The sequence below is a fragment of the Rana temporaria genome, chromosome 9 (assembly GCF_905171775.1).
Source record: "Rana temporaria chromosome 9, aRanTem1.1, whole genome shotgun sequence".
Classification (NCBI taxonomy): Eukaryota; Metazoa; Chordata; class Amphibia; order Anura; family Ranidae; genus Rana; species Rana temporaria.
The window spans coordinates 25,374,408-25,402,350 of record NC_053497.1 but is presented as its reverse complement, the minus strand read 5'-3'; the positions used below and the strand labels follow the sequence as shown (position 1 = coordinate 25,402,350).

Here is a 27,943-nt window from a genome sequence, read left to right as displayed (position 1 = left end):
GATAAATATATATATATATATATATATATATATATATATATATATATATATATATATATATATATATATATATATATATATATATTAATATTATATAATATATATATATATTATATATATATATATATATATATATATATTATATTTATATATATATATATATATATATATAATATAGATATATATATATATATAGATATATATATATATATATTATATATATATATATATATATATATATATATATATATATAGTTATATATATATATTATATATATATATATATATATATATTATGTGTGTGTGTTATATATATATATATATATATATATATATATATATATATATATATTAGGGCTGTGCGTTAAACGCGATATTAACGGCGTTAACGCAAACCCATGTTAACGCCGTCAATATTTTTATTGCGCGATTAACGCAGGAGCCCTCGGGGTGGACATGCAGAGTGTGCAGCGGCGCGGCGCGGCTTACCTTCTCGCTGGATTCACAGTCAAGTTACTCACCTTGTCCCTGGATCCAGCGATGCCACCCCGCTGTGTGATCGAGCGGGTCCTCCTTGCTTGGCGGGTCCTCCTTGCTTGGCGGGTCCTCCTTGCTTGGCGGGTCCTCCTTGCTCGGCGGGTCCTCCTCGCTCGATTCACAGTGCCTGTGTGCCGCCGAGCTCCGTTCCCTGCGACGTTACGACGCACGGGAGCGGAGAACGGTGCCAAATTTAAAAAAGTAAACACACACAATACACACAGTATACTGTAATCTTATAGATTACAGTACTGTATGTAAAAAATACACACCCTTGTCCCTAGTGGTCTGCCCAGTGCCCTACATGTTTTTATAAAATAAAAACTATTCTTTCTGCCTGAAAAACTGTAGATTGTCCAAAAGTGTCCCTTTATGTCAAAAATGGTTTTAGATCAGCTAGAAAACAGCGATAATAAATTATAATCACTTGCAGAATTGTGCGATATTTGTGGGGAAATTCGTCATAAATTAGATAGATTAATCGTGAGTTAACTATGACATTAATGCGATTAATCGCGATTAAAAATTGTAATCGTTTGACAGCACTAATATATATAAAATGACACGGACATGGTGCAGGGGGAGATGGTGAGAGGCTGCAAAACATGGTGCAGGAGAGCAATAACAGGAAGTAGTCAGAGGCTGAAGAGGGGTCTTACCCGGCCTTTATGAGAGGTGCACACCACAGCCGAGACATCACAGATAACACTGCTGCTTTAAAAATGGCACCGCCCAGCGTCATTACGTCACTGCGCATGCACCTGCCTGCCCAAAAAGGGCAGAGAATTTACTGTCTTTCCGGAGCAGTGACGGCGCATGCGCAGTTGACATGTCAGCCCGGGCTCGCAGCCATATCTTTTACGGGCGCCGCTGCCCTCAAAGTGGCCCCAGGGCAGGCGGCCTATCAGGATACCGGGAGCAGAGCACTGCACCCCGTAAAAGACTCGGAGCTATGGGCCCCAGATTGGGAGCTATAGCCCCAGAAGCCACCCCCTAGCGACGCCACTGCCTTTAACCACTTAAGCCCTGGACCAAAATGCTGCCTAAAGACCCAAGGGGTTTTTACAGTTCGGGACTGCGTCGCTTTAACAGACAATTGCGCGGTCGTGCGACCTGGCTCCCAAACAAAATTGGCGTCTTTTTTTCCCACAAATAGAGCTTTCTTTTGGTGGTATTTGATCACCTCTGCGGTTTTTATTTTTTGCGCTATAAACAAAAATAGAGCGACAATTTTGAAAAAAATTCAATATTTTTTACTTTTTGCTGTAATAAATATCCCCCAAAAACATATATAATTTTTTTTTTCCTCAGTTTAGGCCGATACGTATTCTTCTACCTATTTTTGGTAAAAAAAAATCGCAATAATCGTTTATCGGTTGGTTTGCGCAAAATTTATAGCGTTTACAAAATAGAGGATAGTTTTTTTGCATTTTTTTTTTTTTTTTTTTTACTACTAATGGCGGCGATCAGCGATTTTTTTCGTGACTGCGACATTATGGCGGACACTTCGGACAATTTTGACACATTTTTGGGACAATTGTCATTTTCACAGCAAAAAATGCATTTAAATTGCATTGTTTATTGTGAAAATGACAGTTGCAGTTTGGGAGTTAACCACAGGGGGCGCTGTAGGAGTTAGGGATCACTGTGTATGTGTTTACTAGTGTAGGGGTGTGTGGCTGTAGGAATGACGTCATTGATCGTGTCTCCCCTATAAAGGGGATGACGCGATCGATGCGCCGACACAGTGAAGCACGGGGAAGCCGTGTTTACATACGGCTCTCCCCGTTCTTCAGCTCCGGGGAGCGATCGCGACGGAGCGGCTATAAACGAATAGCCGCGCCGTCGTCCCGGATCGCTCCCCGAGCGGACCCGACCTCCGCATGTACTGGGGGGGTCCCGATCGGACCCCCCACCCACGTCTAGCAGAGGACGTACAGGTACGTGATTGTGCCTGTCCGTGCCATTCTGCCGACGTAAATGTACATGAGGAGGTCGGGAAGTGGATAAAGGAGGTTAGTTATGTTTTTATCTGTTTGATGATATATAATGTGTTTTTGTTCCTGCATTTCGTAATTTATATTAAATGACGTTTTAAGGCTTGCCATGTTGGGTATAATATTTACTCGCCCCAACCTTATCTTTTATATTTTACCAGAACATTGGGTAATATATTGCGTTTGTGTGTCCTAAAATTAATTTTGGAGCAATTTTTACTGAAATTTTGATCTTGATTAACCATTGCTGTAATATTGTGTGACAAAAAAACAAATTGGAACTACCGCCATTTTATTTTCTGTGCTCTCTGCTGGAGAATGATTGGGAGGTGTTATGTAATCTTCAGATCTAAAATGATTTTATACACATGTCCAAGAAAATGCAAAAAATGGCTCTGGCAGCAAAAGGGTTAAATCTGTTGTTCTTTGGGGTATTGATGTTAAAAGTGAAAAACTCTAGTCTGCAGTCCTTCTGCTGCCGTATGATCATGGAGTTAGTGCTGCATCATGATAATATGTGCTGAATTGTATAGAACATAAAAATCAATAATGACATATGAAGAATTGGTTGCATATTCTCCATGCTTGTGCACCATTGATTTTGTGACCAGTGATAACCTTCAGCTAGTTTTATGAATGGTACCCAGCTCTGAGCCTGAGCATGCACAATTAATGAAGAAGCATAGACTCCGTACCCCATATTACAGGCTTGTTCTGGCTCCGAGCAAAATGATTGGCTAGCTAGTTTTGCCCATTGTTTCTACCATAGACTACACATACTGCATTATTATTATATAGGATTTATATAGCGCCAACAGTTTGCGCTATATCAATTTTACAATATAAAGTAAGACAATACAGCAACAACATAATTCAATACAAGAGGGTTAGGAGGACCCTGCTTTTGCGAGTTACATAGTGGGTGAGGTTGAAAAAAGACACAAGTCCAACCTTACAAGCTTACAATCTAATAGGTGATAAGAAACAAATTAACCACTTGCCAAGTGCACTATACCCGAATGCCAGCTACAGCGTGGACGGCCATCATTTGACTGCCTCCTGTGATTGTGCCCGCTGTGGGGCACAGGCGGGGCACTCTGTTATAACAGTGTCCAGAGGATACATTAAGGCAAATGGCCAATCAGCAGCTCTTTATTACATGATCAGCTGTGTCCAATCACATGTAAATGTGATGTGATGTAAATAGAAGCTGGTTATCGGCACTCCTTTCCTCATGCTGACAGCAAGCGGAAGGGAGAAGAGAGCCAATAAAAGGGACATGCCCTGATTATCAGTGTCCTGATTATTAGTGCAATCCCAACAGTGCCCACTAGTGCTGCCAATCTGTGCCCACCAATGCTGCCAATAAGCGGAGGTTGACAGTGATTCGATGCTCAGTAGATTTACATTTTGGTGAGTGCATCCCCAAAGGGGGATTTGAATCCTTTGGTGAAAGAAGCACTGCTGTAAAGACTTTCTGGCCTATCACAATCATCCTTATCAGCTGCACTACTGTCTCCTATATACACTTTTTAGAATCTTTTAAATGGGTGTTTGATCGAAGTGTTATTTTGGACTTTGGGACATTATTGAGTTTTAATATTACTGTTTATGCATATTAATCTATAATGATATCCTTCAAATAATAATGCCAAATCTATTAATGTATAATAATGATATCCTTTGAAATAATAATGCCAATCTATTAATGTAAAATAATGATATCCTTCTGTAACGGTCACCACCGTTTATGACCTTCCATCACATCCAAGACAGCTTATCAACTCTCCAACCGTCCAACAGACATCAGACATCCCAGAATAACGAGACTTGCTCCATTACTGGTTTTAAAATGAAGACAACTTTTAATGGTAACTTTCAGTCTTATATACAGTACAAGGCATGAAAGGAACAATCAACTCCCCACCCACACATCACACCGTGGGGGGCTTCAATCACATTCTTTGAGCTAATTACTAAACATTCTAGATATGTCGGCGCCGGCCTATAATTATCATGATCTAATCACTGCACATTCCTTCATTAACAGAACTCAAACAAAACACCATCACACAATGATCTCTTCTCAATCCACATTCCTAGACAGACGTTCTGTCTCTGACAAGTACATTCCACACATAAACAGTGTTTAGCATACATAATTAGAGGTCTGGGAGCAGACCTGGATTAACACCTTTACACACTGGACAATGAAATGTCTAGGAGTAGATGCAATTAACACCTTTCAAAAGCATGTGTCCCCACATTGAATTGCCAACAACTTGTGATATCTCAAGACATCCTGCAAACATGAACTATTATTAATGTCCCATCTTATGTAATACATGAATTATGATTCACTTGCCACCCCATCTCCTGGCTCAATCTGTGCCCAAAAGTCACTCCTGTTACACCTTCGAAATAATAATGCCAATCTACTGTATTCATCTCTAATAATGATAATCTTAGAAATTAAAATGCCAATCTAATAATGATATCCTTTGAAATAATGCCAATCTGTTCATCTATAATAATGACATTATTAGAAATAATAATGGCAATCTATTAATCTCTAATAATGATATTCTTAGAAATTAAAATGCCAAACTATTAATCAATCTATTAATCTATAATAATGATATCCTTAGAAATAATTTGAATCTATAGTAATGATATCCTTAGAAATAATAATGCCAGTCTATTAATCCCTAATAATGATATTCTTAGCGATAATAACGCAAATCTATTCATCTCTAATAATGCCAATCTACTGTATTCATCTCTAATAATGATATTCTTAGAAATTAAAATGCCAATCTATAACAGTGGTCTCCAAACTGCGGCCCGAGTGCCGAATGCGGCCCTTTGCTTGCCTTTATCCGGCCCTTGGGGCACTATCCCTCCCACTGTTACGAGACACTATTCTGCCATCTGACATTGACAATAGAGCACCATTTCTCCCACTGACACAACTAATAGAGCACTATTCCTCCCTATGATACCAGCAATGGGGCACTATTCCTCCCCCTAATACCAGATGTTTACTAACAATGATGCCAGGAAAATTTCCCATCCCCGCTGGCCAAAGTCCGGCCCTCCAAGAGTCTGAAGGACAATAAACCGGCCCTTTGTTTAGAATGTTTGGAGACCCCTGATCTATAATAATGATATCCTTTGAAATAATGCCAATCTATTAATCTATAATATTGACATTCTTAGAAAAAATAATGGCAGTCTTTAATCTCAATTAATGATATCCTTAGTGATAATAATGCCAATCTATTAATCTATAATAATGATATCCTTAGAAATAATTTGAATCTATAGTAATGATGGGCCAGATTCTCAGAAGAGTTACGACGGTGTATCTCAGGAAACACCATCGTATCTCTGTTTTTGGCCCCGGGTATCTATGCGTATGATTCCTAGAATCATTTTCTCATAGATACGGCGTAGATCCGACAGGTGTAAGTCACTTACACCGTCGGATCTTAGATCTAATTCGACGCTGGCCGCTAGGTGGCGTTTACGTTCAGTTCTCATTTGACTATGCAAATGAGCCTGATACGCTGATTCCCGAACGAATTTGAGCCGCGTTGTCGTCGTTTCCGTAAGCGTAAGGTTACCCCTGCTATATGAGGGGTAACCTTACGCCAGTCCGCCGTATGCCATGTTAAGTATGGGGTCCGGTCAGCGTCGTCTTTTTCTGTCGGTTACGTCGTTTTACTAACTCGTTCGCGAATACGACTTTACGTCAATGACGCTCACGTCGGCGTCATTGACGTTTTCCGTTGTGAGCTGGAGCATGCGCACTGGGCTATTTTTACGCCCGGTGCATGCGCAGTTCGATCGGCGCTGGGGCGCGCTAATGTTGAATACAAGCCGCCCCCTTTGAATTACGCGGCCATACGCCGGGCCATTTACACTACGCCGCCGCAAATTACGGAGCAAGTGCTTGGAGAATACGGCACTTGCTCCAGGAAGTTGTGGCGGCGTAGTGTAAATGGCTTACACTACGCCAACGCGCATTCTATGAGAATCTGGCCCGATATCCTTAGAAATAATAATGCCAATCTATTATTCTATAATAAGAATAGCCTTAGAAATTAAAATGCCAATCTATTAATCCCTAATAAAGACATCCTTGAAATAATAAAGCCAATCTGTTAATCTATAATATTGATATCCTTAATAATATGCCAATCTGGTAATCTATAATACTGGGGATTGTTGGTCTGATACAGCACAATAGCTTTTAGTTAACTGGTCTGTCTGCACAGATATCTCTTTATTTGGGCAGAAATAAGCAGCGTTGGAGGTCACATCAAAAATACTCCATTATTCATGGGTCAAAGGTCAGGGGTCCTAAGAAAAACGTCTCCTCTGCTGGGGTATTGACGTTAGACTGACCCAGACGAGCCACACATCCTCGCGAAATGTTGTCACTGATGTAAATGTCAAGATAATGTAACAGATGAGTGTCCAGCCTAACTCATCCCACCAATCTAAGAATACATCATCCATTACTTTTAGTGAAAGCTGATCCTATACAAGGGCAGTCAGCAGGGATGTCTGTTTTTATGGAAAGATCTATTTTGATGAATTCAGTTGTGTGAAGCTAAAGCCGTCAATAGATGACTCTGTATTTTCTCAATCAGCCTGCTGGCTATTTAAAAAAAGAAAGAAGAAGAAGAAGAAAAAAGAAAAAAAGAAAACAGGTTCCCTAATCCACACAATAAGAGTGAATGGACGAATCCTCCCCCCCTGTGCCATTGTACTCTGACAGCGGAACTCCACCACTGTCAAAATACACTGATCAGCGCTGCACCGTATTGGCTGCAGTTTGTGATCAACAAAAGTTTTCCAACACTCTCATTTGACAGAAGTCAATCATTGGATTGTCTTCTGTCGAGCGGGAACAGCTAAACATGGATTGAAATTCATCCGATTCCTGCTAAACTGGAGGAATTTCAATCTGTTATGGCCAGGTTAACCACTTCAATCCGGAAGGTTTCACCCCCTTCCTGACCAGAGCATTTTTTCCAATTTGGCACTGCGCTATTTTAACTGGTAACTGTGCGTTCATGCAACGCTGTACCCAAACAAAATATACCGTGTTTATCGGCGTATAACATGCACTTTTCCCCCCTGAAACTAGGGGAAAAATCACAGGTGCGTGTTATACGCCGATAGTGTACTTTGGACTCGGAGGGAAACGAGCGCCGCCAGAATTCACTGAGCCGTCATCTCCTGTTTACCCGGCTCTCACGTCACACACACAGTCCCGCTTCCGCCACTGGCATTGGACCAGTGTTCTATCAATCACAGGAGCTGGTCCAATGCCGATGGCGGAGGCGGGACTATGTATGTGACTGCCGACGTTACTGAGAGCCGAGTGAACAGGAGATGACGGCTCAGTGATTCCCTCACTGCACGAGAGATGGCGAGGCTGCAAATGGGCACATAGGCTGCATTTAGGCTGGAGATGGGCACATAGGCTGCATTTAGGCTGGAGATGGGCACATATGCTGCATTTAGGCTGGAGATGGGTGCATAGGCTGCATTTAGGCTGGAGATGGGCGCATAGGCTGCATTTAGGCTGGAGATGGGTGCATAGGCTGCATTTAGGCTGGAGATGGGCGCATAGGCTGCATTTAGGCTGGAGATGGGCACATAGGCTGCATTTAGGCTGTAGATGGGCACAGATTAGGCTGCACTGAGGCTGCAGATGGACACCGACCATAAAATAAAATAAAACGTTTTTTTCCCGAAACTTCCCGCTTAACCACTTCCCTACCGAGTCATTATAAAATGACATCGGCGGGAACCTTTCCTCTTTCAGACTGAACGTTATATGACGTCCTTGCATTCCCGGCCACTAGGGGGCGCGCGCGCCGTCGGTGGCGCGCGCACGCCCCTTCCGCATTGCTCGGGATCCGGTGCGCGTGCCCGGCGGTCGCGATGTCCGCCGAGGACCCGCGATTGCCCGCAATCACGGCAGGACCATGGATCTGTGTGTGTAAACACACAGATCCATGTCCTGTCAGCGATGAGGAGACCGATGTGTGTTCCCAGAACAGAGGAACACACATCAATCTCCTCCCTTTTGTGAGTCCCCCTCCCCCTACAGTTAGAACACACTTTAGGGAACTTATTTAAGCCCTTCAGCGCCCCCTAGTGTTAACCCCTTCCCTGCCAGTCACATTTACACAGTAATCAGTGCAGGTTTATAGCTCTAATCGCTGTGTAAATGCGAATGGTCCCAAAAATGTGTCAAAAGTGTCCGATATGTCCGCCGCAATATCACGATAAAAATTGCAGATCGCCACCATTACTAGTAAAAAAAAAAAAATGCCATAATTCTATTCCCTATTTTGTAGACGTTAGAACTTTTGCGCAAACCGATCAAATACGCTTTACCAAAAATATGTAGAAGAATACGTATCGGTCTAAACCGAGGAACATTTTTTTTTTTTTAATTATGATATTTATTAAATCAAAAAGTAAAATATATTGTGTTTTTTTTTTCAAAATTGTCGCTCTTCTTTTGTTTATAGCGTAAAAAAAATAAAAACCGCAGAGGTGATCAAATACCACCAAAAGAAATCTCTACTTGTGGGAAAAAAGGGCGTCAATTTTGTTTGGGAGCCACGTCGCACGACAAAGCAATTGTCATTCAAAGTGCGACAGCACTTAAAACTAAAAATTGGTCTGGGCAGGAAGGGGGTGAAAATGCCCTGTATGGAAGTGGTTAAATTGGGGTGCATGTTAAGTCGATAAATACGGTAAGTCCTTTTCTTCCCACAAATAGTGCTTTCTTTTGGTGGTATTTTATTACCTCTGCGGTTTTTGTTTTTTGCGCTATAAACAAAAAAAGAGCCACAATTTAAAAAAAAAAAAAATAAAAATGTTTTTTTACTTTTTGCTATAAAAACTTATATCCCAATTTTTTTTTCAAAAATCAGATGTCTTCATCAATTTAGGCCAATATGTATTCTTCTACATGATTTTTCTAAATATAAAATCCCTATAATTGTATATTGATTGGCTTACGAAAAAGTTATTGCGTCTACAAACTATGGGATATATATATATGGCATTTTTATTTTTACTAGTAATGGCTATCAGCAATTTTTAGTGGGACTGCGACATTGCGGCGGACAAATCTGACACTTTTTGGGGACCAGTGACACCAATCTAGTGATCAGTGCTAAAAAATGCACTGTCACTGTACTAATGACACTGGGGGGAAGGGGTCAACATCAGGGGAGATCAAAGGGTTACATGTGTTCCCTGGGAATGCTTACTGTGTGGTTCATGCTTTGACTGGGGGAAGAGAGATCTGTGTTCCTGCTTAGCAGAAACACAAGATCTCCATCTTCTCTCCTGTCAGAACAGGGATCTGCTTTGTTTACATAGTCAGACCAGCGTTCTGCCTCTCTCGGGAGAGATTGCCGGGTGAACATTGGGTTGCCTGCCGATTGGCTCCCGGTGTGTGTCCAATCACATACAGGTACGTTGTGCGGTTAAAGTAGAACTAAAGGCAATTTAGTTTAATTACATTTTCTTTCTTTTTTACATATTTTTTATTTTATTTAATTAAAGTGGAGGTTCACCCTTTAAAAAAAATTCTGACATCACACGGAGTCGAGCCATCCTACCGACAGAATGCAGGTGTTTTTTTTTTCTTCTCAGCACAAACCTCGTTATGTGCGATTTTCACCTCACGGCAATCCCGTGGGAGTGAGCGTTCCCAAGCACTGCCTGTGATTGACAGGCTTCCGAATGGCGCATACTGCGCGTCACAGGTTGCCGACAGAACCCGAATGTCAGTGCGCAGGCGCCGTATAGAGCCGCACCGACGTTCAGGTTTTTTCGGCAACCTGTGACGTGCAGTATGCGCCGTTCGGAAGCCTGTCAATCACAAGCAGTGATACAGGAAACGGGGGCATTTGCTGGAGTACAAGTACTCCCGCAAATACTCAGGATCGGTACCGATACCGATACTGGTATCGGGACAACCCTAGTTTTGACCGATGAAAACGGTCCATCAGACCGTTGTCCTCTGTTTAACCTATCGTGTGTACGAGGCCTAACACAGAATAGGAAAGAAAAACATAAATGAAAAAAAGTTCATATAAAAACAAATGTTAATATACATAAACAATATAAAACTAAAAAATGGCGTGCAGTCACTGGTCCCAGATTAGCTAAACCCGGCCGCCCATATCCGGTCAGGATCGGATCAACCAAACAACTATGGGAACGTGTATAACATGATACCAATTTGTGCTAATAAGTGAAAGCTAAATATCCCTTAAAGGGAAGGGTTCAGGGCTCAAGTCGTGCGGGAACGCGTGGGAACGAAGTTCCTGCACTTTTTTCACAGCAGGAACTCCATTCCCTTTGCAGGACTAGAGCAGCCGAGAGCAGCCGAGCCGCCCGAGCCAATCCTTTACTAAGCGGCGATGACCAGCTCGAGTCACTTGCTTAAAGTTCTTTCTAAATCCCGCGTTAATTTGCGGCAGACCTCCGCAATGTCTCCTGGGAACAATGACAAAAGCGCCCAGGAGACATTGCGGCATCGAGGAAGTGACGGAATACCCGCACACTACCCGGTGAATCCATGTACAGGACGCGGCCCGTAACAAAGGATTACTAAGGTACAGTGGATCGAAAAAAAAAAAAAAACATGCGGTTTAGTAATTATGCATATGAGCGTATCATTTTTTTTTTTTGGTGGGGGAGTGGATCTTGGGTGGGAGTTCCCACACTTTTTTCCCCAGGACTTGACCCCTAGAAGGGTTAATATACTTATTGATCTGTTTGCATCATAAAAAAAGAAAGAGGGGGAGGGGGGGTTGTGTATAAAGGGACCATGGGAGAGAGAGAAAAATAAGGGGGGAAAAAGAGGTGGAAAAAGGGGAAGCCAAAAATGACGTGAAAATATATAAGACCCTAGGAGAGGGATATAGCAGACTGTAAAAAAAACATACTGGCAATTAGGCCAAATAATATATTGATCAATAAGGCATTAAAAAAGCGAAGTGACAGTCAATAGTACTTTCTAATTATAGTGAAACCTATGATGCCGTTTAAAAACAGCCAATCGCATTCTAGACGGGCAACGAGCAGCTGGCTAAGGAATATAGTAGGTAATGGTCCTGTATCGAGGAATTACACAGAACTGGAAAATACCTAAGATGGATAGCATAACAGGGGTGGCATAAGTACCAATACTAAGGCATCAACCAATATATATATGTATGTGTGTGTGTGTGTATGTGTAATATGGTAAACCGGAGAGTTCTCTGGTAAGGACACTCACCACTGTTGTAGATGGTTCATAGAACAAAGGAAAAAATGTAATTAATATAACTGTATTTAGATAAGGAAATCAATTCCCAGGTAAGAACAAGTGATAAATGAAGATTTATTCAACGATTCAGCCAATTCCTGTTAAAGGGAGCCATAGAATACTGGTATATCCTGGATTGAGGAGATAGGTAATATGCCTGAGAAAAAGTAGACAAATTATAGTTCTATAAGAATAAACAAAAGACCCCTAGCGTCATGCAGCCCCGTCAGAAAGAGCAACACCAATACGTGGTAGCCAGGAAGGATACTAAAAGCGGCGTTCGTTTGTACACACATTCCATCCATAGTCAGCGAATCAGAGCGGCCGGTGTGACGTCACCCGAACCGGCCAATAGTCACTGCGCATGTGCCGATACGGCACCCGCGCCTGCGTGAAAGGATGATATAAGCGCTGGCGGTGACGTACAGAGATCAGAGAGGGGGTGGACACCCTCCAGCTGATCATCCATGCGTCACACATTGCATATAAATATTCCAAGTGTGACGCTGGGTGGCCACATAGTGCTGGAACAAGTCCGGTGACTTGTCCTCAATGTTCCACTATGGGGGAAGTTCCTTCACTGACTGCGCAGGCGCAAACTTCCCGACGGAAATCTCCGAACCTCGCCCGGCATCCAGGCTCATTCTTTAACATCCCCGTGGATTGGAGGATGTTAAAAAAAAAAGAGCCAGGAGGCCGAGCGAGCGAAGCGAGCCGTCCGAGCGCAGCGAGGACGTGAGGCCGACTGGCCACTTTCCTCTAAGTCCACGTCGCCCTGGATGCCGGCCGCCGTTCGGGGATTTCCGTCAGCAAGTTTGCACCTGCGCAGTGCTTGAAGGAACTTTCCCGATAGCTGGAACCATCTCTGCGCATTCGTTCGCGCATGCGCTGGAACTTCCATGATCCATGGAACCAGCACGGCAGATCACCGGATCCTACCAATGGGTATCCAAGGGAGAGACCAATGAGGGGACAACAACCAGCAGGCCAAAATAAAATAAAATGAAACATGCATTTGAATAAACAATAAAGTACGGTATATATTATAACAATAAGGTATCCAATATTAATATTAACAACTTAATATGTAACCATTAAGAGTCATGTAGGTATAAGCAGGGGCGGACTGACCATTGAGGCACTTGGGCACTGCCCAAGGGCCCCATGCCACTAGGGGGCCCCATCAGGGTTGCCAGGCTCAGTAAAACCAGGGACAGTATGTAAAAATGTGGTTTTTTTTTTACATCTGTCCCTGATATGTCCAAAACCGACATGCTTTTGATGTGAAAATGCCAAGATTTTAGCTGCCCCGCCTCTGTACTGCCTCCTGGCTTGGTGGCCATCTGTAAGCCGGGGGCCCCATAATCTTCTATTGCCCAGGGGGCCCTATGAGTTGTCAGACCGCCCCTGGGTATAAGTATCTTGAAGATAATGTTATCTATTTAAAGAGTCTAAAATTAAGAGGCAATATGTATGGTCTCATAGAGGGGCATAGAAAAGAACAAAAGCTACAGAGATGAAATAACGACTTGCAAAAAAGACGGAAATAGGCCTAGGTGTTGATATCATCTGTTCTGCGTCTCAAGTCTGTTTAAGAATGGTTTGTATGTCTGGGTTTAATTAATCCCAGGCGCATGAATGGCATTCAGGCGTTCTATCCAGATAGTCTCCCTCCGGAGAATCTGCTTGTCCCATTCGCCACCACGAGGATCCTTGAGGACCACGGCCAGAGCAATAAATGACACCAGAGAAACATCAAATTTGTGATAAAGATCAAGATGTCTGCTAACGGCAGTAATAATTTTGCCGTTGGCAGAATAGTAAACATGGTCCTTAATTCTGTAACAGAAATGTCTGGCCGTTTTCCCCACATAGAACATGCTGCATTGACATAACATCAAATATATTAAGCCTTGGGTATCGCAGTCAGCGTGGAATGCAGGGACAAGCAGTTCTCCATTGGGGAGCATGAATCTGGTGCCTGTAGTAATCCAGGGGCAAAGGGCACATTTGCCACATCTGGTCATGCCATTTGGGACGTCTAGAGTGCATGCTAATGGAATAATGACTAGATGTCAGTTTGTCTCGCAAAGAACTTGACCTTCTGAAAATCACCTCAGGGTGTACGCTAACATTTTTGTTGAGAACGGGGTCACCACGGAGTAGTGGCCAGTGTTTTCCCAAAATATTACGCAATTGTTTATGATGTTGAGAATATCTGGTAATATACTTTACTGTTTGGTTTTGACAATTATGGTTTTGAATAATAATGAATTACGTAGCACCCATATATTTCGTCTGTGAGTGACCACGAGCACCATTAGTCTGAGAGTTACCATGTGTAGAGTTGTGATGAGTCAGGGTGGTGTCTTGAGTGGGAGGACGATTTTTGGAATAGAGTGTGAAAGAACCACCACCATAGTCCGGCTTGCGTGCTCCTTGGTTAGTATGAGGGAAGGCCGTGTTTCCTTTTCTTAGGGAGTGACTGTGAAGGAAAAAGAGAAGAGTCAGATTCTGTGTCATCATCAGTTGTAAATTGATAATTCCCTTTATTTCTAGGCATACGATAATTAGTTCTAGAACCTCTACTTTGCGTAGCGTTTTGCCATTGATAGGCAAAGCCCTCTAAGTGAATCTTTTTTTCATTTGTTTTTCTTTACTATTCTTTGTTATGCTCTTCTTCAGGAGCTTTGAAGTTGACTGACTAATAGCTGGATTCGGGTAGCCGGGCGCATCTTTGAGGCGGCGTAGCGTATCATATTTACGCTGCGCCGCCGTAAATCAAGTGCTGTATTCACAAAGCACTTTCCTCCTAAGTTACGGCGGCGTAGCGTAAATGGGGCCGGCGTAAGCGCGCCTAATTCAAATGAGGATGAGGGGGCGTGTTTTATGTAAATGGGTGGTGACCCGACGTGATTGACGTTTTTTTACAAACGGCGCATGCGCTGTCCGTGTACATATCCCAGTGTGCATTGCTCCAAAGTACGCCGCAAGGACATATTGGTTTCGACGTGAAACGTAAATTACGTCCAGCCCCATTCACGGACGACTTACGCAAACAACGTAAAATTTAAAAATTTCAACGCGGGAACGACGGCCATACTTTACATTGGCTACGCCACCTAGGGGGCAGCTTTATCTTTACGCCGGCGTACCTCTTACGGAAATGGTGTATCTTTACTGCGACGGGCGCACGTACTTTCGTGAATCGGCGTATCTAGTCATTTGCGTATTCTACGCCGAACTCAACGGAAGCGCCACCTAGCGGCCAGCGGAAAAATTGCACCCTAAGATACAACAGCGTAGGAGACTTACGCGGCTCGTATCTTAGCCTAATTTAAGCATATCTGGTTTGCAGAATACGCTTAAATTAACGCTGACGTAGATTCAGATTTACGACGGCGTATCTACTGATACGTCGGCGTAAACGTACCTGAATCTGGCTATGTAGAGCAAGTTTTTGAACATCTCTTTTCTGTAACCTAACCAGTAACCACACTCTTGGACTGACTATCACAATGGAATAATTATCATTTATTTTCCAGGGGTCTCCATGAAGTTTACTGATGGTTATGTACAGTAGGGGTATTTTAGCTATTTGTGTTGATATATCAATGTGGTTTTGTTTTATAGAATTTGTAAAAAAAAAAAAAAAAAATTATCTGTAATGAAATTTATATTTTTGTATACATATGGTTGATTGTGCCTAAATAATCCAAGCCCTACTTTCTATACTTGTTTCAAATTTATAGGCACTGTTTATTTTCTTTGTATCCACAGGACCACTCTGTGTTTTGATGCAATTTAATATTTTCAACTTTGACTATGGCACAGGTAAGAGAGATTTAACATTTGTTAGATCAAAACATAGGATGTTCAGGCTATATTGCTGATCATTACTTACGGCCAACATAGTGCAGGCTAGAACTATGGCTGGTAAAAGAGATGTCCCATGATTCAGTCACCTAAGATACCAATCGAACTGGGGTCATGGGAGCCTTTTCTTCAACTGGTTCACTAGTGTCAGAGATAGTAGCAGTGTCAATGAATCCAGATTAAAACAGGACTCCATAATTAAAGTCTATATATCTGTGTCTCGTTAAGATATTCCACTCTCTCTCCTATGGTGATAAAAAATGTACCCTCTGGGCCACATTAGGTTTGTCATGGATATGCAGTAATGTCTGGCAGCTTACCTTCCTCTCCATGTGTTCACCTTAGAGGCCAGACACTCGCACCTGGCTGCTTTTATCATCTCTCCTCTCTGTATGGCTCCACCCCATGCCATATCAGGAACTCTATATTAACCAGTCCACTGCAGGTCTGCCTTGCTGATCAACGTTGTTTGTTAAGCATTGTGTTTCTGCTTGCCGTGTGCCATGTTTATCTCTGTGTACCGACCTTGGCTTGTCCCCAACTATTCCTGTTTGCTTGTGACCCTGACCTTTGGCCTGTCCTTGTGTTTATCCTTGTCTGCTTGTCGCCCTGACCTTGGCTTACCCCTCACTATCTCTTGTATCCTGAGTGGCTGCTTCCCATCTCTCTCCTCTATGCCCTACGGAGCGTGAGCTGGGGGACTCTGGGGGCCGCGACCTGGATTCAGTTGCAGCCAAGGCCATCCTCACCACTAGAGGCTCTGGTGAATACCAGCTGAATCTAAGGCCCCGTACACACGACCGACCATGTCTGCTGAAACTGGTCCGCGGACCAGTTTCAGCAGACATGTTCGGTCGTGTGTAGGCCCAAGCGGACAGGATTCCAGTGTACATTTGCCCGCCGGGCCTTCTTCCAGTGGGAAAATATTTCCAAACTTGTTTTAAAACAGCCCGCTGGAATCCTGTCCGCTCGGACATGTTCGGTCGTCTGTACATGTCCGAGCGCCCGCCATCCCTCGCATGCGTCGAATGACTTAGACGCATGCGTGGAAGCATTGAACTGGCAGGGCCGCCCACATCGCAGCGTCATCGTCGCGGCGACGGCACGGCCACGCCCTGCGTATTGTTTACGCGCGGATTTCTGTATGATGGTGAGTACAGCCACCATACAGAAATCCCTGTGCAGACATGTACGGTGAAAACGGTCCGGCGGACCGGTTTCATCGTACATGTTTGCTCGTCTGTACGAGGCATTAGACTCCGCGCCCTGGGGAATCTTGGGCTCAAGCTTCCTGTGGGATCCCTGTTTGTGCTCCAGTGGCCCTGCCTTCCATATCCACTCTGTGTTCCATCCGCAGCAGTATGCCATAGGGTTCACTACCTTGTGGTGCACTCCTGACTGTGGGGTGCATCTGTCATCTGGCCACAGGTGACCTGACAAGGTTCTTGTTTCTATGTGCCTATAAGGAGGCGAGAGGGGGGTCATCTAGTCTTTGCCTGTTGACTCTTATGCTGCGTACAAACGACCGTTTTTAATGTCATGGAAAAAACGAAGTTTTTCTTAACGTGATTCTTGTCAAGCTTGCCTTGCATACACACAATCGTTGAAAAAAAATGCTCGAGCAAAGCGTGGTGACGTACAACACATACGACAGCACTATAAAGGGGAAGTTCCATTCGATTGGCGACACCCTTTGGGCTTATTATGCAAATTTCCCTTCTCAAAACCTGCTTCTGAGAATGCACGTTTTTTTCCCCCGTCGTTAAAGCCTACACACGACCGTTTTTAAAGGGGGGGGAAAAAGGCCGATGTGAAAAACGTCGAGGAAAAAATAGAGCATGTTCTAAATTTTGAATGCCCGTTTTTCACGTCGAGAAAAATGCTCTGGAGCCTAGACACGGTCGTTTTTAATGACCAATTTAAAAAATTTCATTTTTCTCGTCATGAAAAATGGTCGTGTGTACGCGCCATTAGGGCCCTTTTCACACCAAGACGCACAATGTGAGGCATTGTACATATACACTATTTTTTTGCCTGTTGCATTCATTTCAATGGGCTGCCCTAAACACAACAAACGTGACAAAGCAGCTCATGCACCTTGTTTTGCTCCACACTTTACTGGTGCAAAAAAATCTTCTTGCCATGAGTGCCATAAATGGTACCACAAGCACAGCACTCGTATATTGCCTGTTTCCTGAATGCAAGCAAAAATGTGTGATTTTTGACAAGTTCATGTGTACTGTGATAGTACAAATACAGCATTCACACTTAATCAGAATTTTTTTTAGGCATAGGCAGGTGTTTTTTAGTGCATATACAAGCATTTTCAAGAATTTTACATGTGTATTCAAGCCTCAGGTGTTTTTTGTTTTAACCAATAGAAAGCACAAGGGTGAGAAGACCAGTTCTTACCGGCTTAAAGTGATACTAAAGTCTAATTTTGGTTTCTTTAAAAATAACAAACATTCTATACTTACAGTGCCTTGAAAAAGTATACACACCCCTTGAAACTTTCCAAATTTTGTTATGTCACGACCAAAAACATGGGTGTTCTGGTTTCCTCCCTCTGTTCTAAGAAGTACTGCTAATTAGCTGTTAAATAATGGCGAGTCAAAAATTGCGTGCGTCAGGAAATTAGATAATGATCTTTTGGGAGAGTGATTGGTGACAGAAAGTATTCATACCCCTTAAAATTTTCCACATTTTGTCATATTACAACCAAACATGTAAATGTATTTTATTGGGATTTTATGTGTTAGACCAACACAAAGTGGCACATATATGTTAAGTGGAAGTAAAACGATAATTTTTTTTTTTTTTTTTTTACAAATAAATATGTGAAAAGTGTTGGGGTGCATTTGTATTCAGTCCCCCAGGACCAATACTTTGTAGAACCTCCTTTCAGTGCAATTACAGCTGCAAGTCTTTTTGGGGATGTTGCTACCAGCTTTGCACATCTAGAGAGTGACATTTTAGCCCATTCTTCTTTGCAAAATAGCTCAAGCTCTGTCAAATTGGATGGAGAGCGTCTGTGAACAGCAATTTTCAAGTGTTGCCACAAATCATCAATGGGATTTAGGTCTGGACTTTGACTGGGCCATTCTTACACATACTTTGATCTAAACCATTCCATTGTAGCTCTGGCTTTATGTTTAGGGTCATTGTCCTGCTGGAAGGCGAAACCCCTGCCCCATTCTAAAGTATTTTGCAGGTTTTCTTCTAAGATTATCCTGTATTTGGCTCCATCCATCTTTCCATGAACTCTGACCAGCTTCCGCCACCGTGTTTCACGGTAGGGATGGTGTGTTTAGGGTGATGTGCAGTGTTATTTTTACACCACACACAGCGTTTTACTTTTAGGCCAAAATTTAACATTTTTATCTCATCTGACCAGAGCACCTTCTTCCGCATGTTTGCTGTGTCCCCCACATGACTTCTCGCAACCTGCAAATGGGACTTCTTATGTTTTTTTTTTCAACAATGGCTTTCGTCTTGCCACTCTGCCATGAAGGCCAGATTTGTGGAGTACACAAGTAATAGTTGTCCTGTGGACAGATTCTTCCACCTGAGCTGTGGATGTCTGCAGTTCCCCCAGAGTTACCATGGGCCTCTTGGCAGCTTCTCTGATTAATGGTCTCCTTGCCTGGCCTGTCAGTTTAGGTGGACGGCCATGTCTTGGTAGGTTTAAAGTTGTGCCTTTATTGGGATGATGAATTGAACAGTGCTCCGTGAGAGGTTCAAAGCTTGGGATATTTATTTATAACCTAACCCTGCTTTTAACTTCTTCACAACTTTACCCCTGACCTGTCTGGTGTGTTCCTTGACCTTTATGATGCTCTTTGTTCACTAAGGTTCTCCAACAAACCTCTGAGGTCTTCACAGAACAGCTGTATTTATATTGAGATTAAATTACACACAGGTGGACTCTATTTACTAATTAGGTGACTTCTGAAGGCAATTGGTTCCACTTGATTTTAGTTAGGGGTATCAGAGTAAAGAGGGCTGAATACAAATGTACGTATGTATATTTATTTGTAAAAAATGTTGAAAACCATTTATCATTTTCCTTGCACTTCACAATTATGTGCCACTTTGTGTTGGTCTATCACAGGGATATGCAATTAGCGGACTTCCAGCTGTTGCAGAACTACAAGTCCCATGAGGCATAGCAAGACTCTGACAGCCACAAGCATGACACCCAGAGGCAGAGGCATGATGGGACTTGTAGTTATGCAATTAGCGGACCTCCAGCTGTTGCAAATCACTGGTCTATCACATAAAATCCCAATAAGACATTTAAGTTTTTGGTTGTAACATGCCAAAATTTGGAAAATTTTCAAGGGGTATGAATACTTTTTCAAGGCACTGTACCTCCTCTGGTTTTGCACAGAGCAGCCCAGATCCTCCTCTTCTCGGGTCCCTCACCGACGCTAATGGCTCCTCCCTCCTGCCGAGTTCCCCCACAGCATAGGGGCACATGAGCCGAGCCTCTGCTCTGTGTGTCCATTCAGACACTCAGACACAGTTTGGCCCCACTCCCCTCTCTCTCTCTCCTCATTGGCTCACTGACTTTGACAGCAGCAGGAGCCAATGACACCACTCTGCCACCTCAGCCAATGACAGCCGAGACACGCCTGCAGCATTGCTAGATCGAGATAGGGACAGGTAAATATGACGGGAGCTCATGGAGCTTCAGACTCCTATGGGAACAGTCACCTTTGAAATACATGGTATTTTGGAAGTTGAAAATTTTGCAGCTTTGAGCTACAAAATGCTCAGATGTGAGTGGGGCCCAAAGCTTCAGGTACCAGAAGCACTGGCTGAACCCCTTAGCTGCCTTTTGATCTTTTTTCTTTGGGTCTGATCTCTGGAGGTCATAGCACAAGGTCATTTTCTGGTTTGGTAAATTTATAATATCTGATGTTTCTATGGGTCATTGGACCACATCTTCATTCAATAAGATGATGACTTTTGTCCAAATACCTTTTAGTCTTTCTTTATTTTTCTGCAGGTCTCTTTTCTGGGATAAGAACTTTTCTGTATTTTTCGTCCGATAGGTTGATTTGAGGCAAAATAGATAGTTCTCCAAAAAGGTACCATGGTATATAAGGCTAAATACTGTGGGCCAGATTCAGAAAGATGCACGTATCTTTAGGCGGGCGTAGCGCATCTCATATGCGCTACGCCGCTGTAACTTAGTCAGGCGAGTAGTGTTTTCAGAAAGAAGTTGCGGCCAAAGTTACGGCGTTGTATCGTATATGGGCCGGCGTAAGCCTGCCTAATTCAAAGTAGGCTGGTAGGGGGCGTGTTGTATGCTAATGTATCGTGACCCCACGTAAATGACGCACCTAACGTACGGCGCATGCGCGCGCATGCTCAGTATCACGTCAAATTTTATCCGTAAATTACGCCGGCTCAATGTTTAGTCGACGTAACCTACGCCCATTCACGGACGACTTACGCAAACGACGTAAAATACGACGCTGTTCTGACGTCCATACCTAACTTGACTTACCCCTGCTTTATGAGGGGTAAAGTTACGCCGGACCGATGCCTTACGTAAACGGCGTATATAGATGCGCCGGACGGAACTACGTTTGTGAATCGGCGTATCTAGGTCATTTGCATATTCGACGTGGAAATCAACGTAAGCGCCACCTAGCGGCCAGCGTAAATATGCACCCCAAGATACAACGGCGTATGAGACTTACGCCGCTCGTATGTTGGCCAAATCTATGCGTAACTGATTCTAAGAATCAGGCGCATAGATACGACGGCGCACATTCGGACTTACGACGGCGTACGTGGAGATACGCCGTCGTAAGTCCTTTGTGAATCCGGGCCTGTGTATCTAAATATATCTGATGTCCTTCCTTATGATTATTAACTGTCTGAAAATGGCAGAATTCTGGTTTCTCTAACTCCTTGAGTTTCGAGACTTGCAATTGATGACTCTGATTTTTAATCCCATGATATTGACTTATAAAAAACCATTATCTTTTATTTTTATTTTTAAAAATTGGAAAACCAAGATCTCTAAAAACCAGCCGAGTCGCCAAGTTTACACACCAGCCGCAGTAGTAACAAAAAGTACCCGTTCTCCTGGATCTTTAATTCCTTTAATATTATTTGGAACTGAAAAGTTGAAATGGAAAAACCAATACATGTATATATTAATTGAAAGATGTCTAATGGGTACAAGACCCTTTTAAAGTTTCCATTTTACCAGAAGTTATATCGGCTGATAAAAATACATCAATTTAAAAATTTGTATTCCTTTCTGTTTCCAAAGTTAAAAAATAAGATCTCATTGAACGAGAGAGTTGCCATATATACACACCGGCCGGTAATGACGAAAAGGGTCCACTCCCCTGGATCTTTAATTTCTTTAAAAATATTAAGAACTAAGAAGTTGCAATGGAAACACCAATACATATGAAAGATGACTGATGCTTTGATGGAGGCTTCTTAGCCGAAACGCGCCAGGGTATACCCTGTACCTGTGTACCCATGTAACCAATAAAGGACTTTTATTCAAGTTTCCAGCCCTTTTTTAAACAAATACGTATGAAAGATGACTAATTGGTACATGACCATTACAATTTTTGTCTGAAGTGTACTTTTTCAAACATTTTGTGGTTTAAAAGTCACTCTGACACCAAAATGTAAAACTGTCTGCTGTAAACTATGATTTATTGATGGGAACATTATTCACCAATAACAAAATTGTACAACAAAAAACCCAATTGGAGTGTAATCCACTCAAAATGTCCATTGCTTATGCTGATCAATTAATCTCTGCCATGTGCCGGAATACCCGCCGTTAGACTTTATTGCAGGCACTCTCAAACCATTTTCCTTCCACCTTATTTTCAATGAAGAGGCTCTTGAGTAACAGTTTGCATATGTTTATGTATGGAACAGAATGTATTTTAGGTAATTGAACTGTAATTTGCATAAAACCTCCGTTAAACCATTCTTCCAGTAACACCCGCTGTTTTTCATAAGATTTTAATTCATGCACACCCTTCGGCGGCGTTCTGCTGCTGTTCCAGCTATATGAACACAAAAATAAGCATACAATGCCATACAAAGTTACAAATGCTTCTGTCTCTGGAAGAAGAAATTGACTTATTACTAATTATATATAAAAGGAAAGATTTATCCTTTTGTGAATATATACAATTCAAAGTTTAATTGTGTCTTACAAAAATCAACCAATTTTTCCTAAAAATATCAGCAATTCTTGACATGTGATGGCATGTAGGCACTTTTGTTCTGTACTGGCAAAGTGCATCCCAATTAGAACGGTACCGAATTTAAACGAATCCGAAACAACGAAATTCGAATTCGGGCGAAATTCAAATTCAAATTGTTTTCTACTAGTTTTTGAATACTTTTCGAATAATTTTCCAATTTCCAAAGAGAATAAAATTAGAATAGAAAATAAAGGAATAGAATAGAATAGAAAAAAAAAAAATATATATATATATATATATATATATATATATATATATATATATATATATATATATATATATATATATATATATTCTATTTTATTCTCTTTGGAAATTGGAAAACTATTCGAAATTGATTCGAAAACCTTTCAAATTCGAAAACTACTCAAATGATTCAAAAACGAATAAGATTAAACTAATCCCGAAAACAAATTAAACAAATTTACGTAAATAACGAATCGAAACGAAATGTTACAAAACCAATGTTTTCGTTCTGCACATGTCTAGTAGTTTTTAATTTTTGTTATTTTATTTTTTTATAATTTTTTATTTTATTGTTTTACAATTTAATTTGGGTGAAATATCAGCAGGGTGAATCTGCACTGCACAGCGTGATTAGGGTGTGCCCAGGCACACCTGGCACACCCCATGCGCACGCCTATGATAGTGACCCACACTCTCTGACATAGGGAGGAAACTTCCAATGGCTGATGCATTTCAAGAGTAGGTACCTTGTTCTTCATAGCCACCTCAGTCTTCCCTGGGGCTTCCCCAGGCCTCAGGGACCTGCAAAGTCTTGCCCAGCTTCAAGTTGTCAAAGACCTAAGGTCCTCCATTGCCAGAACATCCACCTTGAGCGCAAGAGGTTGTTTGTTTTGCTTGTATATCACTTTTGTTCTGTAGCCTAATGTAACATTCACATAAGTAGGCACCATAAGAATTAGGATTAGACAGAAATCCCCAAAACGGGGTAGGGTATGGGACTTTGGAGATGCAAGAGGGTATATTTGTGGTGTAATACTTACAAAGAATAATTACTTTTACAAAACCCACAGAAGACAGGGGAGTGATCAAATACATTTCTTAAAAATGCTTGACATTTATTCATACAAAAATCATTTAGGATACAATACAAAAAATATCTCCAAAATTTTAAAACAGGAAGAATGCTGTTTTTCCAATCAGAAGAATCAATTCCTTCTGAAACCAGTGTTCTTTGTTCTACATGTTTCACCTGAATACGGGGATTCTTCAGGAACACACTGGCCAATATAATCTGCATGAAATGCAATGCCAGTGTGTAGCCTTAGGTATGGCGTTGTCCAGTTTGTTGCCAAACAGAGACGATCCCTCAAAGGGAATTTTGCACCAATTCTGTTTTGATGACGGGTCAGCAACCCAAGGGCATAGCCATAGGGCCCGCTTGGCTGTAACTGAAGGCAGCATAATTCTCGCCAGTAGGCAGATTAAATCGACGGATGCCTCCCCCAGGAAGGCCACTGCTAGCTTCAGTTCCGCTGTTGCCGAACTCCTGGCCAAATCTTCTGAAACGCCTTTAAGGAAGGAATCTGCATTCTCCGTCCATGCCTCCATAGCCTTGGATAAGGCCGCCAGGGCCAGGGCAGGTTTGAAAGCCGTACCAGCAAGACTGTATATTCTTTTAAGATCCTGATCCATCCTTCTGTCAAGGCCATCCTTGAAGGAAACTGAATCGGCTAATAAGAGCGTAACGTGCTTGGCCAGACGCATTACAGCCGCGTCTACCAGAGGGATGTTCTCCAGGTGCTTTACCTCATCCGTTTTGAAAGGATACATTCTGGAGGCTTTTTTTGTCATGGAGGACTTCCTGTCCACCTTACTCCACTCTTCATCAAAGATGCCCTTCAGTTCGGTCAGTAACGGAAAACTTGGGCGCTCTTTCCCCAGACGCTTGAAATTTTCTCAATAAAAAAAAAAGAGATTCAATCCAAAATGTAAAAAAAGACCATCTTTCTGCTTCTGTAGCAGAAAAGGACCATAGTACTATGGTATCCAAGGACCATAGTTTTTTTTTAAGGAAAATTGGACATATGAAGATGGTTGGAGGTGGGAATGTGGCGTGGTGGTGGGAAGTGTTTTTTAAGCACAAGTTTAAAATTGAAAATTGCTCAAGTTTATGACCAGCCTTATGTGCAGTCTTAGTAATGTTGTGCTAAAGTGAGAATTTAGTGCATTTTAAACAGCAAAGTCTTCCTGAACTCGTTGTACAAGTTAGGGTTGGCAACAAGCACATATTATAGTAGTGATTTATGGCATGTTAAATCATTTCCCACCAAATGTTTTTCCCAGACTGGAGAACCTGCGAGAGGAAGCGCGACCACACAATGAATGATCTGTTATTAATGGTTGGAGGCGTATCTGTTCATAGAAATACAGTACACTTGTTAATAATGTTTGGCTCGGAAGAGTGAAGAAGAAATATGTGCCACAGTTTCTGCAAACCTATTTTCATGACCTTTTGAGTGTCTTAAAATAATTGTGGGAAAAGTGACAAAGAAGATGGCAATGGCAGCAGCGGAACGTGGACCCATCACTAGGAGAGGGCAAACTTTTCCAACACTTGCTCTGTCTAGCTCAGCGCTGATGCCAGTGCTCATTTCTGCTTCAATCCAATATCAATGAAGGACAACATGGTGACGTCCATTCATTTATAGGGGTTGATTTACTAAAGGCAAAAAGACTGTGCACTTGCTCCAGAGTTTAGTAAATAAGCAGAAGCTTTGCTGACTTTCATCATCCAATCAAAAATGCTTTTTTAAATTTCCTTGCGCATGAATGGGTACTGTTTGCAAAGTGAAGCCTTACCTCATTTTCTAAACTCTGGAGCAACTGCACTTGCAGAGGGCAACTGCACATTGCTAAGCGCACAGTCTATTTGACTTTAGTAAATCAACCCCTTAAAATGTCCTCAGTATTCTGGGTAAAATCAGTGGTTCTCAACCTCAGTCCTCAAGCACCCCCCAACAGGCCATGTTTTGTGAATTTCTCTTAGGCCCTGTACGCACAATAGAACATGTCCGATGAAAACGGTCCGTGGGAGATTTATGTAAACAAGCATTTCGCCAGTCTCCCTAGTGACAGGACATTGAAAACAAGTTCCTTTAATCGAAAGCAGTGATCACTGTCCTGTCACACACAGCCCATCCCCCCTACAGTTAGAAGCACTCTCTAGGGCACACTTAACCCCTACACCGCCACCTAGTGGTTAACCCCTTCATTGCCAGTGTCATTTTCACAGTGCATTTTTATAGTACTGTCGCTGTAAAAATGACAATGGTCCCAAAAATGTGTCAAAAGTGTCCGATGTGTCCGCAATAATGTCGCAGTCATGATAAAAATTGCTGATCGCCGCCATTACTAGTAAAAAAATATTAATAAAAATGCCATAAACTATCCCCTATTTTGTAGACGCTATAAGTTTTGCGCAAACTGATCAATAAACGCTTATTGCGATAAATTTTTTAACCAAAAGTATGTAGAAGAATACATATCGGCCTAAACTGAGGAAAAAAAATAAAATGTTATATATATATTTGGGGATATTTATTATAGCAAAAAGTAAAAAATATTGCATTTTTTTTCAAAATTGTCGCTATATTTTTGTTTAAAGCGCAAAAAATAAAAACCGCAGAGGTGATCAAATACCACCAAAAAAAAGCTCTATTTGTGGGAACAAAAGGACGTCAATTTTGTTTGGGAGCCACGTCGCACCACCGCGCAATTGTCAGTTAAAGCGACACAGTGCCGAATCGCAAAAAGTGGCCCGGATTTTGACCAGCAAAATGGTCTGGGGCTTAAAGCGGGAGTTCAACCAATTCCTTTTTTTTTTTTTTTTTTCCTTAGCTTCCTGCTCGTTTTGTCTAGGGGAATTGGCTATTTGTGTTAAAATATGATCTGTACTTACCCGTTTTCGAGATGCATCTTCTTCCGTCGCTTCCGGGTATGGGTCTTCCGGAGCGGGCGTTCCTTCTTGATTGACAGTCTTCCGAGAGGCTTCCGACGGTCGCATCCATTGCGTCACTCGTAGCCGAAAGAAGCCGAACGTCGGTGCGGCTCTATACTGCGCCTGCGCACTGACGTTCGGCTTCTTTCGGAAAATCGGGACGCGATGGATGCGACCGTCGGAAGCCTGTCGGAAGACTGTCAATCAAGAAGGAACGCCCATTCCCGCAGCCCATACCCGGAAGCGACGGAGAGGATGCATCTCGTAAACGGGTAAGTACTGCTCATATTTTAAAACAAATAGCCGATTCCCCTAGACAAAACGAGCAGGAATCTAAGGCTAAAAAGTGCCCTCTGAGGGTGAACCCTCGCTTTAAGTGGTTAATGAATAAAAAAAATAAAACTAACCAGTAAAGTTAGCCCAAATTTTTGTTGGATAGTGTGAAAGATTTTATGCTGCAAGAATCGTGATCTTTATTCTAAGCAAACAAATTGTGATTCTCATTTTGGCCAGTCCTGCATCTCTAATTGAAACCAATCAGCTTCCAGGATTTTTGTCAAAACTTAAGACCCCTTTCACACTGAGGAGTTTTTCAGGCGGTACAACGCTAAAAATAGCGCTGCTATACCGCCTGAAAAACTCCTTCACTGCCTACCGAGGGCTTTCACAATGAGGCGATGCGCTGGCGGGAGAGAAAAAAATCTCCTGTCAGCAGCATCTTTGGAGCGTGGAGAGGAGCGGCGTGTATACCGCTACTTCACCGCTCCTTCCCATTTAAAACAATGGGAAACTGCGGCAATACGCCTCTGCAGAGGCGCAATGCGGGCGGTATTAACCTTTATCGGCCGCTAGCGGGGGTTAATACCGCACCGCTAGCGGCCGATTCCCGCGGCAATCCCGGCGGTATAGCGCCGCTATACCGCCACCGCGGCTCCCACTCCAACGTGAAAGG

The 27,943-nt window shown here is 42.4% G+C and overlaps 1 protein-coding gene across 2 annotated transcripts in view; it reads left to right on the top strand.

Annotated features, from left to right (window-relative positions):
- Positions 1 to 27,943, top strand: part of AVPR2 (arginine vasopressin receptor 2) — a 203,589-nt gene that overhangs the window by 45,100 nt on the left and 130,546 nt on the right. Inside the window, exon 2 of one of the 2 annotated variants that reach the window (XM_040322993.1) lies at positions 15,673 to 15,726. The exons of the other annotated variant lie outside the window; for it this stretch is intronic. Coding sequence (XP_040178927.1) covers positions 15,718 to 15,726 — 9 coding nt within the window. The 5' untranslated portion in view covers positions 15,673 to 15,717. The remainder of the gene's footprint in view (positions 1 to 15,672; positions 15,727 to 27,943) is intronic. 2 annotated transcript variants of the gene reach the window in all.